The sequence below is a fragment of the Chiloscyllium plagiosum genome, chromosome 23 (genome assembly GCF_004010195.1).
Source record: "Chiloscyllium plagiosum isolate BGI_BamShark_2017 chromosome 23, ASM401019v2, whole genome shotgun sequence".
Classification (NCBI taxonomy): Eukaryota; Metazoa; Chordata; class Chondrichthyes; order Orectolobiformes; family Hemiscylliidae; genus Chiloscyllium; species Chiloscyllium plagiosum.
Genome location: NC_057732.1, coordinates 11975248 through 11994393, shown reverse-complemented (window position 1 = coordinate 11994393; position 19146 = coordinate 11975248). Strand labels below are relative to the sequence as shown.

Genomic DNA, 19146 nt, shown 5'->3' with positions numbered 1-19146 from the left:
ATGCTGCCTGAACTGCTGTGCTCTTCCAGCACCACTAATCCAGAATCTGATTTCCACCATCTGCAGTCATTGTTTTTACCTCCTTTACAATTTACAGTCTGGACAAAATTCAGGATTCTCTGAATGTTTCACTTTGGATTCTACAGTATAGTCACTGTCACGATACCGAAAAGATGCATTCTCAAAAACTACAAATAAAAGGTCAGTTACTGAAGTTAGATTTACAGCAAGAACCCCAATGACACTTCAACTAATTGTATACCTCACCTCAAAAAGAGTATGAATATCTGAAAACAGGTGCAAACAATGCACCCAACAGTTAATAATGCAAGTACTTCAAAAGTAAATGGAGGTGCATCCTGGCTCTCTTGAAGCAGGTTGCGCAAGTCTACAAGTTTGCAACCCACTGGGAAAACACATGGAGCAGGACCCTTTTTTATCCATTTTATCCAGTTCAATTCACTCAATCCAAGAAACCAGTGTCAAAGATCACAGGATTGTATCTGCAAATTAAAGCTTCTCTATTTATTTGCTCAAGATTTAAAAACAAAACTGTCCAAGATACTAGACCTGCATACAAAACTGGCAAATCCCCCATCAAATCAGAAACGCATGCAGTTGCAGAGAGCAAACACTTAGCATAAAAAAAGGATGTTGCAAACCTTTCTCTTGCCAAATAAATAATTACCACCTTAAAAACAATTTAGGGTTGGGTGTAAGGCGCTAGTGAATTCATTGTGATGAAATTTTATAGGTTTTGCCAATATCAGATTTTATGGTTTAGAAATATGTAAATTTATATTGACTTTTTCTCAGCATGAAATAGCTACCTTTTTAAATATAATATTCATTGGTTTGCGAGGAGGAAAAGAACAGGAATACTTGATTTGTTCCTCACCTCAAGTAGAGAATACTATTGCCACTCTTCTGCATGCCTTCAACTAGCCTCTTAACATTAAACTGTAATTTTTAAGCACAAATGTCAATTGATGAGTTCTTTCCTACATTGTTTTTAAAGTGCAATTTGCAATTAGTTAAAAAATTTCCCATGTTATTCCTAAACCAGAAAATAATTCCAAAACGTTTGTTTGGAATAACCCATTTTCAAGTAAACTAAGCAACTGCAATAAGTTGCCACTTGTAAAAAAAAACATTTAATTTTATTTTTTCCAAATTAGATTTTAAAAAGTCTTATTGTGCTAGTTCAGGCAAACTAGTTTAAACAGAAAGTTGATTAACAATAAATTAACCACTGTAGAATCCCTGACTGTACCCAACACAGAATTTACTTCATTCAGGAGTCAGTCAGGTCTTGAACAGTGGCTAAAATACCTATTTAATGTTTCATTTGTGGTATGATTGCAAAAAAAATAGCAAGGTCATCCAATGTTGGTCATCCCAAATTGCCCTCAAAGTGATGGTGGCAAACTTTCTTTAACTACTACAGTCCATCTGTTACAAGTACAACATTAGTGCCGTTAGAGACACTTCGGGAAATTTACACGTTTTGCTTGCATGCATTTGCTACCTGGCACAGGTCTCATTTAGAAAATGCTGTCAGTGGAGTAATAGAGAATTGTTGCAAAGCATCCTGTAGAAGGCACTATTACCAGCGTGTATCGGTAGTGTAAAGACAATGTTTGTTTATGGTGGTGGGATGTGGTAAAGACTGCTTTATCCTGGATGGTGTTGCACTTCTTGACCCTGAATCAGGATTGCAATATGCAAGTTGAGATCTTGCTTTGGACTTGTGCCATGCAGATGCTACTCAGGCTATGGCACATAGGGAGAGCGTTATTCAAATCAAAAAGTCCCAGTCTCTTACTTGCTCTCGTAGTCACAATATTTCGTCCAGCTCTCTCCCTTCTAACAAAATGCATCTCTTGACATTTTTCGGCATTATATTCTGCCAATTCCTGTCCATCCTACTGATTTTACATCCTATTACTGTTATATTCTTGGATACTTCCAAGTTTGGATTCCTTAGGTAATTTCAGTTTGATTCTCCATTGAAATATCCAAGCCACTAAGTATCTATCAAAAACTATAATAATCTGAGCAGAGACCCTTTGGGAGTACTGGCAACGACCATCCTCCAATCTGAAACACAACCGTTTACTACAACGCACTGTTTTCTATTCTTAACTTATATGACTATCCGGTTTGGGGAGCCTCAATTTTGTTAATCTTTGCAGATTGAGTTTAATCACACCATATGAAAATTGACCTATGCATATAATTTACTGAAATTATTTACTTCAATATATTCAGAGCACAAAAGATGTCCATTTCCGATAATCGGTAAAATGGTCTTTTATCGGGGACACATTTTCCCGAGTCCACGCAGAGATGTAAACTTCTGCTTGAAGGAAAACTTTCATGTATTACACAAGGCAAGATACAAGCACGGCAGTGCAATTTGAGCTTTTTAAAATCAGACAAGATTACATTTAGTGCCTCATTTGGTGTAAAAGCAGAGTAAAACAGAATTTGAAAACTGTTCATCCCGATTACCAAAATATTGATATTCTCAGTTGGTAATCTCTGCTCTATTAATCTTTTAAAATGAGCTCACCAAATTCACTTTTTTTTTTAAAAATAAAACTAGATTAATAGGTTAGATGCACAGTTTGCACACATAGAAGGAACAAGAGTAGGCCGTTTAGCCCCAAGCCTGCGCCACTAATCTAATCATCGCTGAACTCATCTCAACATCAACTTCATTTTCCTGCTCCATGAGTAAACATATTTTCTACTTTAGTTTGTAAACCACCTTTAGCTTCTTACATTCCTCAATTTGATCTCCTCTCATTCTTTTGAATGCCGAAGAATATAGGCCTAAACTGCTCAATCTCTTCATAAGACAAAACTCTCAGCTCTACAATCAATGTACTGAACCTTAAATGCAACTATATCCCTCAAGGGGACCAAAATTGTACACAACACTCCAGGTACTGTCTCATTTATGCTTCTACAGTTGCAGTAACACTTCCATACTGTTATACTGTACTCCTTTAGTAATATAACAGAATATGGCATTGGGACCGGCCTTTCGGTCCACCAAGCTTGCACCAATTACTAATCCTTATGTAGACATGTTATGTTTTGCCCAAACAACATATCTATCCCTCTGTTCACATCACATTTATGTCTACCAAAAGGTACACTTAACTTTGCTAACATGCCTGTCTGATCTGCTGTGCCTTTCCAGCGCTACACTTAGAGGTCTGTAGAATTGAGAGTCTAACAGGTCATCCTTCAGCTTCCAACTTTCCAGTGAAAACAATGAGTTTGTCATCCTCTTCTCATAAAACCCTCCAGTCCAGGCAACATCCTGGTAAACCTTCGCTACACCCTCTCCAAAGCATCCACACCCTTCTGGTAGTGTGGCAACCAGAACTGCATGCAACATTCTAAATCTGGCCTAAAGTTTTGTTTAGCTGTAACATAACTTGACAACTTTTGTCTTCATTGGCCAGAGCATTGAATACAAGTGTGCTGCCTTCTTGACCACCTTATCCATTGGTGTTGCGTTCTTCAGGGATCTACACACCCAGATCTCTATTTCAATACTCCTAAGGGTTTGCACCTCAATTTGGGTGTTCCAAAATGCATCACCTCACATTTGTCCAGATTAAACTCCAACTGCAATTGCTGTCCAAATCTGCATTCTATATCGTGCTGTATCCTTTGACAATCCTCCTTACAATCGGCAACTCCCCTAATTTTGGTGTCAGTTGCAAACTTAATAATCAGACTACCTACATTTTCCTTCAGATTACATTTACAAACAGCTAAGGACCCAGCACCCATTTCTGCAGAACATCACTAGTTACTGATCTCGATTCCACAGAGCACCTTTCCACCATTACTGTCTTCTATGACCAAACCAGTTTATATCCATCTTGCCAGCTCACCCCAGATCCCATGAGACTCCACCTTTTGTATCAGCCTGCATGAGATACCTTATCAAATGCTCTAGTAAAGTCCATGTCATCCACTGCTCTTTCCTCAAACATTCTCACCTCAAAAACAAACTCCAAATTGCAGAGATATGACCTTACTCTCACAAACCCATGCTGCCTACCCCAAGTCCATTCACTTCCAAATCTGAATAAAACCTCTCAGTATCTTCGAAGTTTACCCACTACAGACAGACTCACCAGCCTCTAAGTACCTGGATTATCTCAGCTTCCCCTCTTAAAAAAGGAGAACACTGGCCATTCTCCAGTCCACTGGAACCTCACCAAGGCCGAACAGAATGCAAAGGTATCTGCTAAGGCCTCAGCTGTTCCCTGCCTTGTCTCTCACAGTATCCCAGGATAGATTTCTTCTGGCTCTGGGGACTTGTCCAGCATCATGGAACATTAAGTCACCAATCCTGTCCCTCTTTTAGCTTGGTCTCTATGATAGTAACATCATAATTGCATCCATTAATCCAGGCTCTAAGTTCATCCGTCTTACTTGTCATACTTCTTGAATTGAAGCAAATACAGTCCAAGCCTTTAGTTCCGCTAAGCTCATCAACTTCTCTATGACTGCTCTTCCTCTCTGGAATATTTGCCTTAGTCTTAAACTCTTCACTAGTCTCTACACTGGGTGACCTGCTGCTCCAGTTCCTACCCACCCCACCATGGCAGTTTAAACCTTTCCAAGTGGCACGATCAACACTCCCGCTAGGATGTCAATGGCCCTTCAGTTTCGGTGAAACTTGTGCTTTTTGTACAGGTCCCACCTTCTCTGGAAGACATTCCCAATGGTCCACATAGCTGAAGTCTCCCCCACTACACCACCTCTTTAGCAGTGTTCAATTGTATTTGGTCTCTGTTACAAGCCACAATAGAGTGTGGCACAGTAATCCTGAGATTACAATCCAATAAAAGCCAAAATTCCATTCACCTTTCTTATTACCTGCTGCATTTGCACACTGCATTTCTGAAATTCAAGCATCACAGTGACTCAGGTGGTTAGCGTGACTACCTCACACCAGAGACCTAGGTTCAATTCCAGCCTTGGGCAACTGTACGTGTGGAGTTTACACATTCATCCAATGTCTGCATGGGTTTCCTCCAGGGGCTCCTGTTTCCTCCTGCAGTCCAAAGATCTGTGGGTTAGGTAAATTGGCCACATTAAATTGCCACTGGTGTCCAATGTGCAGGCTAGGTGGATTAGCCATGGGAAATGCAGAGCTGTAGGATAGGGTAAGATCAGCCTGAGTGCAATGCTCTTTGGAGGGTTAGTGTGGACTCAATGGGCTGAATGGCCTACTTTCACACTATAAGGATTCTATGACATCCAGAAAACTACCACAGAAATCTATAATCTTATTTGAGTGCCCAAATCAACCTGCTGAGAAATCCACATCTACCTGGATGCTATCTGCCAAACAGAGGTCACATTTCCCTGCAGACAAATCCCCAATAGATCCAGAGCACTTTAGAACAGATTGGAACACCCCAAACAAGGTGCTGCTGGAATTCTAAGTTAAAAATTAGTAGCTGCTTGCCCAGTTAGGGTCATTCTGATAGTTCTGGAAAATCAATGCCAATCTGGGGAAATTACCAATAATCCAGGCCCGACCAATAGGTTTCTTTAACCAGTCAAAGCTTGCTGATCATGAAGTGCCCTAGAATATCACAGAGCTCTTCTGACATGGTCATGTCCATACCTCTGGCCCAGGCTCAAGCCCCACCTGCTCCAGACATGTGCCATAGCATCCCTGAACAGATTAGAAAAATATCCATAATATTCCAGGCCCATCTTCATCAGATGACTTGAGTTTGCCAAACGCTGATGTGGTTACAAACATTCATACCATGTATGTGGAGTTTGATTAAAGGACTTAGATGGAGGAAGTACTTTACAAAAGAAGGGAAGCAGTAGAGATGCAGTTTCTGGATTAGTGGTGCTGGACAAGCCCAGCAGTTCAAGCAGCATCCAAAGGAGCAGTCACCACTAATCCAGAATCTGGTTTCCAGCATCTGCAGTCATTGTTTTTAACCTAGTAGAGATGCAGTGTTTGGCTAAAGAATTCCAAGGGCACAGAACATAGCTACCAATGGCCAAATACGGGATGCACAAGCTGCCTGAATTAGAAGAGCACAGATCTTGAAGGCACGAAAGACCAACAGTGGTTACAGAGATAAAGAAGGGTGAGCCCAATGAGGGATGTAAAACAAGTACTTAAAATTGAGGCATTACAATACCCAACAGACAATGACAAAAATCAGAAGTGTGCAAACAGAAGTGTGATAGAGAATGAAACTGAATTGGCAGAGCTTCAGATGAGCACAAGTTTGCTACACAGTCCAGAAAAGCAAAGGAATAATCAAGTTTAGATGAAACAGTGGCATCGAGGACAACAGGTTTGGGGGGTGGGGGAAATCACAATCTGACGGCCCTACAGGGGTAGGGACAGGCCATCTAGGTGACTGGAGCAGCTTTGTGGGCAGAAATCTTGTCTTGGAGTCAAATACATCCAAAACTGTGAAAAATCCAGTTCAACTTCAGAGTTGTCAGGGGGAAGAATAAAGTGTTTTAATGGGGGCCTTCATTGGCTTGAAGGAAACTTCTGCTCCACCCACATTTGAAGACTGACAAACAGTACAAAAGGTGAGACAGGAGTGGGGTCAATGCAGATGAAGTAGTAGAGTTGAGTGTACTTGTGAAATATGGCACTATTCAGGTGGCAAAGCCATAAGAGTACTGGATGGAAGTCAAACAGATTTTTTTTTCAGGATCTCAAGAGGTAACCGTGGAAAGAAACACCAATGCAGATTAGCTAGCTACCAATTGGACGGATAGGAATGGACCCAGGAAAGCACCGCTCTCTCACTTTGGCAACAGGGAGAAGCATGATATGGTTAACCATGTTGACAATTGCACTTAGTTTGAGCCAGATGCAGAGGTGTGCTTGTGCATGAAAACCCGAGGTGAGTTGCATTAACTTAGCTTCATGCATGTTCAAAAAATTCCTTGAATACTGTTCTTGATTTGATTTCAACAAAGGGCCAGGGAAAGTTCCACATTAGAAAATAATTAAAAATCTTGCAGATACTGACAGACATTCTTCTTTATCACTTGATGACTTGTATAGAATGAATCTAGCATAACAAAGATAACTAGAAGTTGCTCAGAAGCCAGGAAATAAACTGGAGGGATAAACACATTTCTGGTTACAAATCGGTAATTTAGTTTTGATTCCAGCTAGCAATATTTTCAACAAAATTGTTAAGAACTATTTAATAAATTATCGTATCCCCTTTACCTTGGACCCTATTGATACTTATTGATAGGAGTGTAAAAAAGCAATTCATTGTAACATTTGATAGCATGCTTCAACAAAAAGTTGCGAAACAAACAAATTGCACACAAATAAACAAGAAATTCTTTCAACTAATACATTTACATTAGAATGTTCCTCAGCGGAATAAATTCACGTCCTTCGGTAGCAATATTACTTTGTCAAACAACAAACAGGAAATCAAATACACACCAATGACAGTTTTTATGCATCAAGACAAAAGTCTCACTGATCTGGAGAACTTTTGACAACCAGGAATTCTCTAATTAAAAAAAGGAAGAGATTTTTGAACAATTAGGCTTGCTCAAAGTTCATAGCTCAACCAAGCCTATAAATTGTTTTCGTTATTAAAAAAAAAAATGGCATCAGAAAGCATCGTCTCCTTTTCAAAAATTCAAGATTCAATCAGCTTCATTTCAGGTGTCTTTTGTTCTACTTGTTTTATCTCCATTTACATTATAGCTCATAATATTTACTATCCGATTGTCAGTCGAATCATCTCACAAGCAATCAATCCATAGGGAGACATAACCTTCACACATTGGGGGGAGATCCTGGACACAAGCAAAACAGGTATCAATCATGCTTGCCTCTGCATTATCAGAAACATAAACCTGGAGACTAGGAGCAAAACCTAATCTTCCAAATACCAGCAGAAATGCAGAAAATTACAGCAAAAGACTGATACAACTTCCGCCTGAAACAAAAAAGGATCAACTGCATCATATTCAGCTGTATGCTTGATGCACGGACTTCTAAACCTGAGAATTTGTCAATGCTTCATGTCATTCTGCCTTCTGACACAGCTGTGTTCCCTCAATCGATTCCATTACCCAAATCTTACCACAAAAGGAATCCACATACATTCTGGTTCTGATTCAAACATGATTTGTGGGCATCTTCCTCTCGCCTTTACATTGACCAACTAACAGCAAAATTTCTCCATTTGGTCAATCAAGCTCAACGCCCTTTTCATCCTTTCTCTCCACATTTCCACCATTTACCACCCTTCAAAAGTCCTTCACTGATCTTCTCATTGGGATATGCTCCATTTATGAAACGTGGACTTCACTTGCATCTTGTTTGAGATGGGTTTTTTTTGCTAAGTCTGTGGCAGAAATGTTACTTGCCATTTAGTAGCCTCAACCTAAATATTGTTTGGGCACAGACTGCTTCACTATGAGGAACTGCGAAAGTATTGAGTACATCCTCAGGGCTACCAACATTCATTTATTTCACTGTATCTTCAGGTCTGGAGAAGTCACATCGGGCTGTAAATATTAATGCTGGTTCTCCCACCACTTATGCTACCAGACCAGTTTCTCCAAAGATTTTTTATTTCAGTTTTCCAGCATCCACAGAATTGTGTTTTCATTTGAGTGAACATAATTCGCTTCAATTCAGACAGTACATCCCATTAACTGATCATCATGGTTGATAATATGAGCATAGCAAAGTTTTAATGACGATGCTTAAGTTCTCTCTGTAAGCATTTCCTTTGGACATGGTTCACAATTTTCCTTCCACATTTATCCAGTATAAGCAAAACAGGCTGGAGCATACAAAATGTCTGATGTGCATTTGTTTATTCTTAATGACTGTATTGATCTCTTCAACTGCAAGAATTTGCACAGCTTCATCCAACCACCAAATCTGGCAGAAAAAGACCAACTGCAGAAGATTAGTGCAAAAGTTTTTCCACACTTCAGTAGGACAGAACTACAATACTACCATTTTGTAAGCACAGAAAACACCAACATGAATAAACTATGACCACAGTCTGGAATTCACACTACACTTAAAACACTGTCATTTCTGTTTTCACAGTCTCAACACGCCAAAGAGTCACTCAGGAAACAATTACAATGCTATGGCTCAAATGCATAAGACATAATCACTCATGGATTGGAGAATACACAAATTCTCAGTATTTAGTTTGCAGAATAAAGAGGCCGAAAGGACGTTGGGCTTAGTGAGAACTCACCCATATTAAGTATGAGAATTAACATTTTTTGCTTATTTAGTTATTTTGAGTTCGAAGTGTACAAAAGACAAAGAAAAAAAGGTAACCATTCAAGTATGCATTCAAGTATAATTCTACACAATCAACAGATTACGTAACTGTCTACCTGTACATGTCACTGCACACCATAAAATGTTTTAAATGCTTTAATATAAAAAAAAAGGCAGTTTATAACATTTTCATCATATTACACCCTACAGCTTACTCCAACCCTGATGGACACACAAAGGTGAATTACAAAGCCTTCTTCAATAACTCAATGTGAGTTAATCTGCAATGATTCAGTTCAAGTTGCATTCACTGCCCTGCCACTGAAACAGACTGTAGACATTCCCAAGAGAATGCACAAATAGTGATTTTTACATACTTCATCTCAGTCACCAGTCTCTGGCATCAACTGAGCATAAGAAACATTTGAATCCAGCTTAAACTGATGACATTTAAGTATTTGCATTGGTTAGAACATGGTGCTCTGGAGGTTCACTCGAAGTGAGTTCTTGAATAAATGTGTCGCAAGTTAAGTTTGCATCTGTCTTATGCCATCCTTATCTCAGTAACTGAGAATATAAACTTATAACAGGGGAGGTAATGGTGTGTTGGAGAGTAGGGGAGACAGGAAAGGAAACAGACATACAATATTTTGTATTCATGACCAACATCTTGAGTTTAGTCAGAGGTGTACAATATGGAAACAGACCCTTGGTCCAACCTGTCAATGCTGACCAGACAACCCAACCCAATCTAGTCTCAGCTGCCAGCACCCAGCCATATCATTCAAAACCCTTCCTTATTCATATACCCATCCAAATGCCTCTTAAATGTTGCAATTGTACCAGCCTCCACCACTTCCTCTGGCAGCTCATTCCATACATGTACCACCCTCTGCGTGAAAAAGTTGCCCCTTTGGTCTCTTTTATATCTTTCCCCTCTCACCCTAAGCCTATGCCCTCTAGTTCTGGACTCCCCGATCCCAGGGAAAAGACTTTGCCTATTTATCCTATCCATGCCCCTCATAATAAGGTCACCCCTCACTCACCTGTTCAGCCTCTCCCCATAGCTCAAATCCTCCAACCCTGGCAACATCCTTGTAAATCTTTTCTGAATCCTTTCAAGTTTCACAACATCTTTCCGATAGGAAGGAGACCAGAATTGCACGCAATATTCCAACAGTGGCCTAACCAATGTCTTGTACAGCCACATGACCTCCCAACTCCTGTACTCCATACTCTGACCAATAAAGGAAAGCATACCAAACGCCTTCTTCACTATCCTATCTACCTGCGACTCCACTTTCAAGGAGCTATGAACCTGCACTCCAAGGTTTCTTCATTCAGCAACACTCCCGAGAACCTTACCATTAGGTGTATAAATCCTGCTAAGATTTGCTATGGGGAGAGGCTGAACAGGCTGGGGCTGTTTTCCCTGGAGCGGAGACTGAGGGGTAACCTTATAGAGGTTTACAAAATTATGAGGGGCATGGATAAAATAAATAGTCAAAGTCTTTTCCCTGGGGTCGGGGAGTCCAGAACTAGAGGGCATAGCTTTAGGGTGAGAGGGAAAGATATAAAAGGGACCTAAGGAGCAACGTCTTCACAGAGGGTGGTACATGTATGGAAGGAGTTGCCAGAGGAAGTGGTGGAGGCTGGTACAATTGCAACATTTAAAAGGCATCTGGATGGGTATATGAATAAGGAAGGGTTTGAGGGACATGGGCCAGGTGCTGGCAGCTAGGACTAGATTAGGTTGGGATACCTGGTCGGCATGGACAGGTTGGACTGAAGGGTCTGTTTCCATGCTGTACATCTCTGACTCTACTTATAAATAAACCCTAATTAATCAAATATTAGTTACCCTGCTACAATAACTTATGGCACAAAAGTTTGAAGGATAGGCCCAGTGACAACCTAAGAAGGTAGGTAATAAATGGGGCATCAAGTTGCATTTATGAAATACCTGGATATCAAATAAACTGAAAGCACACGGAGCAGACAAGTGGAATTAAGAACAGTGGTGGAACCATGGATTTAGATATTTGGGTAGAGGAATGGAGAGAGGAATTGGACAAGATTCTCCCATTCATCATTCTGAAGGTGGCCAGTGACTTTGGAGGATCAGCTCCACTTTCTGCTCAGGCAAAATCACCACTGATATATAGCCCTCAAGTTTAGATCTGTTCAGTTCTTGGTTTGGCCTTCAGACTAGACAAGTCAGCATTCCTTGGCTTCCTTTCCACCATTTCAAAGTTTCCCAACCCATATAATGTCAGTCAAACCTTTCTCCATTATTGATAAAGAAATTAGTCAGGAAATGTATCACATAAGAGAACCAGTATGTCGTAACTAGAAAACAAATAGTACTAAACAAATCATTAAGATGTATAAGAAACATGAGGGTCATCGGTATAGTTTTAGATCAAAATCACGTCTCACAAACATACCAGAATTCTAATACGCCAACTAAAACAGCAAAAAGTTATAAAACAAATAAATGTACTATATATTTCACAAGAAATTTTTAAAAGTTCTACTTGCTTTGTGTGCCAAGTTCCCAAATATTCAGTATGTGCTTAATAGAAATTTAGCTATTCAAAGTTTGGGAGAAGATTTGTAAGCTCGTTGTTGTGGTTCTGTTCGCCGAGCTGGGAATTTGTGGTGCAGACGTTTCGTCCCCTGTCTAGGTGACATCCTCAGTGCTTGGGAGCCTCCTGTGAAGCGCTTCTGTGATCTTTCCTCCAGCATTTGTAGTCGTTTGAATCTGCCATTTCTGGTTGTCAGTTCCAGCTGTCCGTTGCAGTGGCCGGTATATTGGGTCCAGGTCGATGTGCTTATTGAATCTGTGGATGAGTGCCATGCCTCTAGGAATTCCCTGGCTGTTCTCTGTTGGGCTTGTCCTATAATAGTAGTGTTGTCCCAGTCGAATTCATGTTGCTTGTCATCTGCGTGATAGCTGGTCGTGTCGTTTCGTGGCTAGTTGGTGTTCATGGATGCGGATCGTTAGCTGTCTTCCTGTTTGTCCTATGTAGTGTTTTGTGCAGTCCTTGCATGGGATTTTGTATGCTACATCGGTTTTGCTCATGCTGGGTATCGGGTCCTTCGTTCTGGTGAGTTGTTGTCGGAGAGTGGCTGTTGGTTTGTGCGCTGTTATGAGTCCTAGTGGTCTTAGTAGTCTGGCTGTCAGTTCGGAAATGCTCTTGACATATGGTAGTGTGGCTAGTCCTTTGGGTTGCAGCAGGTCCTCATCCCGTTGTCTTTCCCTTAGGCATCTGTTGATGAAATTGCGCGGGTATCCATTTTTGGCTAATACATTGTATAGGTGTTCTTCTTCCTCTTTTTGCAGTTCTGGTGTACTGCAGTGTGTTGTGGCCCTTTTGAACAGTGTCTTGATGCAACTCCTTTTGTGTATGTTGGGGTGGTTGCTTTCGTAGTTTAGGACTTGGTCTGTGTGTGTGGCTTTCCTGTCTAGGAATGGGAGTTGGTTGTCCTTTTCTTCCTCTCTTGTGAATCGGATTCCTGAGAGTGTGGCGTTGATCTGGTGGTGTGTTCTCTATTTCTGTGTTTTTAATGATTACAAAGGTGTCATCCACATATCTGACCCAGGGTTTGGGTTGAATTTGCGGTAAGACTGTTTGTTCTAATCTTTGCATTACCGCTTCTGCTATGAGTCCAGAGATGGGTGAGCCCATGGGTGTGCCGTTGATTTGTTCATATATTTGGTTGTTGAATGTGAAGTGTGTTGTGAGGCACAGGTCCAGTACTACTGGACCGCATCCATGAACACCAACTAGCCACGAAACGACACAACCAGCTATCCTTAGTAGACACACACGCAGATGACAAGCAGCATGAATTCGACTGGGACAACACTACTATTATAGGACAAGCCCAACAGAGAACAGCCAGGGAATTCCTACAGGCATGGTACTCATCCACAGATTCAAATCAATAAGCACATCGATCTGGACCCAATATACCGACCACTGCAACAGACAGCTGGAACTGACAACCAGAAGCAGCAGATTCAAACGACTACAAATGCCGGAGGAAAGATCACAGATGCGCTTCACAGGAGGCTCCCAAGCACTGTGGATGTCACCTAGACAGGGGACAAAACGTCTGCAACACAGATTCCTAGCTCGGCGAACAGAACCACAACAACAGACATTTAGCTAAATTGGAAAACTAATTCATAGCAGACAAAGTTTATAATAAGTGAAATAACAAAGTTGTAAAAGATACCATTCTACAATAACTGACTACACTCTCAAAAGATTACTGTTTTTCTGAACTGTTTTTTTTTACAGGTTATGGATGGAACCATCACCAGCAAGGGTAGTATTCATTGCCCATCACGACACCTCACACCAAGAAGTGAAGGGCTGTACTTCTCAATGTTTGGGAAGGAAGTCCAGGATTGTGATCCGGTGATAATGAAGGACCATCAATATCGTTCCCAATCTAGAACCACTATATAGTTACTTTGGTAACATTGGAGAAAACTGATATTATTGAGATGCAGTGATTTATTTTAAAACTAACATAGGAAAAATAAACAGTTACAATTGATAATAAAAGTTATAATCCAGAGTGCACCACCTAAAAAGATGTTGGAAGCAGATTTAAAGTAACTTTCAAAATGAATTTGAATAATTACTTATTTAGTTACTTACACAGGCTCAACAGACCAATGGTAACCCGTCCTCCTGTATAGTAAGAATACTGTATATGATTCACAGCAAGAATGTGGGAAAACTATGATGCAAGAGTGTTTCTCAAGGACATTTGAGAAACCACAATAGATACTTGAATCATTGCACATCTCATTGGCATGGTCATAATGAGACAATTGCATGCAGCATTAAGCACCACACCTTGAGAAGGACAGATTCACTGAAGAATCCAAAGAATAATAGGTATAAGTCTTGGAATCTAACAAACACTCAAAAGAAAATATAATTGAAGGCCCAGAAAATATATAATCCAAGTGTAATAAGTCATCAACAGGACATAAGAAGAAACCTACCCAGCCAAGTGGAACTAGAAATAAGAATTGTCACTAAGAGATATATGAACTCTCCTGAAAATATCTAGTTTTGTCTTAACGGATCCCTTAGAAAAAAGTGAGGACTGCAGATGCTGGAAATCAGAGCTGAAAAATGCGTTGCTGGAGAAGCGCAGCAGGTCGGGCAACATCCAAGGAGAAGGGCGGCTTATGCCCGCAACGTCGATTCTCCTGCTCCTTGGATGCTGCCAGATCCCTTAGAAGCCAATGTAAAAATCTCCGATGAATAACAGTTTAAATGTTCAATGCAACAAATGTTTTTTTGCTGGGATGCTGTCACTGCAGTCTTGTTGGGACTGACACATTCCATCTGTAGAGGTCAACTTAAGGTGCACACAAGCTTCAACCCTTCGTTTTTTTTTAAACAAACAACATTGAGAGAAATCACATTCATCACCTTCCTGGTTGTTATCCCTCTCTCTCAAGAAATTAACTTGGACTTAACTGAAGAGGCAGAAACTGCCAGAACAAATTGAAAGTCAAATCGACGTGTCCTTTCAATAATAGATACATACAAAATCAGATCATTCCAACAATAAAGATCAAATAAGTATTTTATATTTCTCTTCATTAGCTCCTCACTGAAGCTGTAAACCAAGTAGTTCAGAAATATCAAGAGTTTACATGTTGTATTAAAGATGAACCTCTCAAATGGCAAATCAGCTGGCGCATTTGGAAAATTAAATAAAATCTAGTCAAAAGGATGTCTGTCCTTTTAGGAGGTAAACCAATCCTCATGTGAATCTTCAAACCCTTTAAAAAGTTATTAACCATTCATCAAAATGATTCCTGCTTAATTACACATTGTCAATCTAACTCATTTCAAATAAATTATGTTGAGCCCAAATGGTCAATCATAATAGCTGCAATTATTACTTCAAGAAAAGGATGCAGTAAAGTGAAAAAAAATTGAGAAACATTATTCACTTCTTGGTAATTCACAAATATAAAACTTGTTGTCAATAAATTGAATAGGTGCTTTCAAAACGCCCATCATAAAACCAATCTTAAGCACAAGAAAGAAAACAGGTTTATAACAAGTTATCATGCCTTCACCATAAAAATCCTCCAAAAATGGTTTGCAGGTTTACATTTACACCTAATCCAATTCCCACAATGTCAGATTCCTCATTTAAAATTTACAAAATTTCAATAACTTCCTTTAGTTATATTATATAATATATCTTCCACCAATTTCAAATGATCTTTTACTAAGCTGATTTAGGAGGTTACGTAGAATGTGTTCTTCCTTTCATGGGTGCTTATAGACAATAGGTGCAGGAGTAGGCCATTCTGCCCTTCGAGCCTGCACCACCATTCAATATGATTATGGCTGATCATCCTTAATCAGTATCCTGTTCCTGCCTTATCTCCATAACCCTTGATTCCACTATCCTAGAGAGCTCTATCCAACTCTTTCTTAAAGGAATCCAGAGACTGGGCCTCCACTGCCCTCTGGGGAAGAGCATTCCACATAGCCACCACTCTCTGGGTGAAGACGTTTCTCCTCATCTCTGTCCTAAATCGTCTACCCCGTATTTTTAAGCTGTGTCCTCTGGTTTGGCACTCACCCATCAGTGGAAACATGTTCCCTGCCTCCACAGTGTCCAATCCTTTAATAATCTTATATGTCTCAATCAGATCTCCTCTCAGTCTTCCAAACTCAAGGGTACACAAGCCCAGTCACTCCAGTCTTTCAGCATAAGGTAGTCCCGCCATTCCAGGAATTGACCTCGTGAACCTACGCTGCACTCCCTCAATAGCCAGAATGTCTTTGCTCAAATTTGGAGACCAGAACTGCACACAATACTCCAGGTGTGGTCTCACCAGGGTCCTGTACAGCTGCAGAAGAACCTCTTTGCTTCTATACTCAATCTCTCTTGTTTTGAAGGCCAGCATGCTATTAGCCTTCTTCACTACCTGCTGTACCTGCATGCTTACCTTCATGGACTGGTGTACAAAAACACCCAGATCTCTTTGTACTGCCCCTTTACCTAAATTGATTCCATTTAGGTAGTAATCTGCCTTCCTGTTCTTGCCACCAAAGTGGATAACCATACATTTATCCACATTAAACTGCATCTGCTATGCATCTGACCACTCACCTAAGCTGTCTAGGTCACCCTGTAATCTCCTAACATCCTCCTCACATTTCACCCTGCCACCCAGCTTAGTATCATCAGCAAATTTGCTAATGTTATTCCTAATACTACCTTCTATTTCATTAATATATAATTGTAAAAAGCTGCGGTCCCAGCCTGCCATTCTGAAATGGAGCCATTTATCATTACTCTGTTTCCTGTCAGCCAACCAACTTTCAATTCAAGTTAGCACTTTGCCCCCAATACCATGCACCCTAATTTTGCTCACTAACCTCCTATGTGGGACTTTATGCAATGCAACAGAAAATATAGCAAGACGCATAGAAGGTCTTAAATTTGAAAACCTCTCTGGAGACCATCTACCTTCAGCCAGCCATAATTAAGTTGGACAAACTCAACTTATCATGAGATTTCAGTTTAATTTGCAATCACACAAAAAAAGTCTGAAGTATAAATAGCCATTATAAAGAAAAATTAAACTATCCGTAAATATTTTCTATGAATTACATGCAATATCCACAGAAAATATTCAACTCCAGAACAATAAACAGATTTAAAAAAAACTTTACTCCTACTCAGTAAATAAGCATTTTTTAAAAGAAATAGTTTAGTGACAATCATTTATTTTACAAAGTTATGTTTCAATGGGGAGATCAAATAAAACAGGAATTGAAAACCATTTTGGAACACCACATTTCAGTTATTCCTGTTTAAAAGGTGTTCCTATGTCAACAGCAATATTACAAATGCACTCTTACAGTCCTGGTGCCTAGTTGCTGTATTCTTACTGAACCACAGGACGCTGATCTCTTTTTAACCTGAGGGTCAACACACCTCAGACAAGGGGAGAAGTTGAGAAGCAGGATCCTTCATAGTAACCTTAGTCAATGCGGAAATTGAAGCCATGCTATTGACCTCATTCAGCACTAGCAAACCAGCCAACTGAGCTGACCAACCTCCAACTTATGGTGCACAGTAATAGTCACAGAACCTAACAAATAAACTTTCTGTACTTTACAAAGAAGAGCACCTAAACAGCAAGAACAAAATGAACCATGGAGTTTCTTTATCAAAAACGTGACATTCACATAATTAGTTAATCATGCTTAGCCAACATTGCTCAGTACAAACAAAAAAAAGATTCAAAGAAACAGACCGCCTCTTCACTGACCAGAGTCCAGAGGGCCCTGGTAATGAGAGGGCTCACCTCACCTCACCTCTCACACGAAAGAAAACTTCTGCATGACTTCAATATCCTGACAGCTAAAATGAATTTTACCTGAAACCAGCTCCCTGTTTGGTCATGGGTTCCCAATCTTCCTACACAGAGTCCCCTCCCCCTCAGTCACACCCAAAAACAGGAGGTCCCAAATCACCTTCACCAGGAGAGGAGGCTCCCATTCCCTCTCTTCCCCAACCAATGACAGCACGGTGTAAAGAGGTTTAACAACAGCCTTCAATAGGGAGTTGGATTAGGACTGAAACATGCAAGGAAAAAATAAGAGGGGGGGTAGAAAGGGGGAAGAACAGCTCTGTCAAAGAGCGGGTAGAAACTCAATGGGTCGAATGGCCACCCACAGCGGCGACACTCTGCGATATCTTTTAATGAATTAGTTGTATGGAAGGTGGCATGCCATTGGGAACACCCCGGGCGGGGAGTCCCTCTCTCCCTCCCCCTCCTTCTGAGACCGGGTCTGGGGTCTAGGCCCAGGGGGTGGGGAGCACCCCCCCCAACTCCCCTCTTCCCACGCCGGGCAGCGCCCCAACTTCAGGCGCCTCCCCTCCGAGCACCTCGGCAAGCGATTGCGAGACCCTCCAGCCTCCCCCGCCTGTCCACCGCCGGCCCCGGCCCCAACCCCTCTCACCTCAGCTGACGGTCAATCGGTATCTCAGGGCTTCCCCCCGCGCGCCCCCTACGACAACTCCCGGGGCTCAGAGGCGACCAACTGAAGCCGCTCGCGCAGCGCCCCCGCGCGCATCCCGACCGCCGGGCACGCGCCTGTGTGAGCGCGCGCCGCCTCGCCAGCGCCGCCTCCCGTCAGGCCCCTAACCCTGCACGTGGCGGGTGGGAACATGCTGGAGCTTGCTGCCCTTGCCCCACATGGTCCTTTCAGAGGCTGGGTGGTGGTGCAACTTGACCTCCAGGCAGAGGCTGAATAGGCTGAGGTTGTTTTTTTTTCCCCTGCAGTGTCTGGAGGCTGAGGCTGAGTCAGAGGTCTATAAAATCATGAGGGGCATGAATAGGGTGAAGAGTCAAGGTCTTTTCCCTGGTGGGGGAGGTGGGGAAGAGTCCGAAGTTAGAGTGCATAGGTTTAAAGTAGAAGGGGAAAGATTTAAAAATGGATCTAAGGGGCAACTTTTTCACACAGAGGGTGGCGCGTGTGTGGAATGAGCTGCCAGAGGTGGTGGTGGAGGCTGGTATAATTACATTTAAAAGGCATCTGGATGGGTATGTGAATAGGAAAGGTTTAGAGGGAACTTGGCCAAATGGGACTACATTAATATGGATTAACTAGTTGGTATGGATGATTTGGACCGAAGGGTCTGTTTCCATGTAATAGATGTCTATGACTCTAAGTGTTGCCCACCAACCATCTAAATCAGTCTTGGGTTTGTCAAGCTTCACATAAATTGATTAATTGGGTAAACGTGGTGTGCAA

At 41.3% G+C, this 19146-nt stretch overlaps 1 protein-coding gene across 4 annotated transcripts in view; it reads right to left on the bottom strand.

The window, feature by feature from the left end:
* Positions 1-18473, bottom strand: part of eps8a (epidermal growth factor receptor pathway substrate 8a) — a 171379-nt gene extending 152906 nt beyond the window's left edge. For 2 of the 4 annotated variants that reach the window (XM_043713534.1, XM_043713535.1), the window contains exon 1: positions 17766-17828. In XM_043713534.1, coding sequence (XP_043569469.1) covers positions 17766-17791 — 26 coding nt within the window. In that variant the 5' untranslated portion in view covers positions 17792-17828. Of the gene's footprint in view, positions 1-17765; positions 17832-18351 lie in introns of those variants that run through there. The other 2 variants (XM_043713537.1, XM_043713536.1) reach the window with 2 other exon arrangements.
* Between the last annotated feature and the right edge of the window lie 673 nt (positions 18474-19146).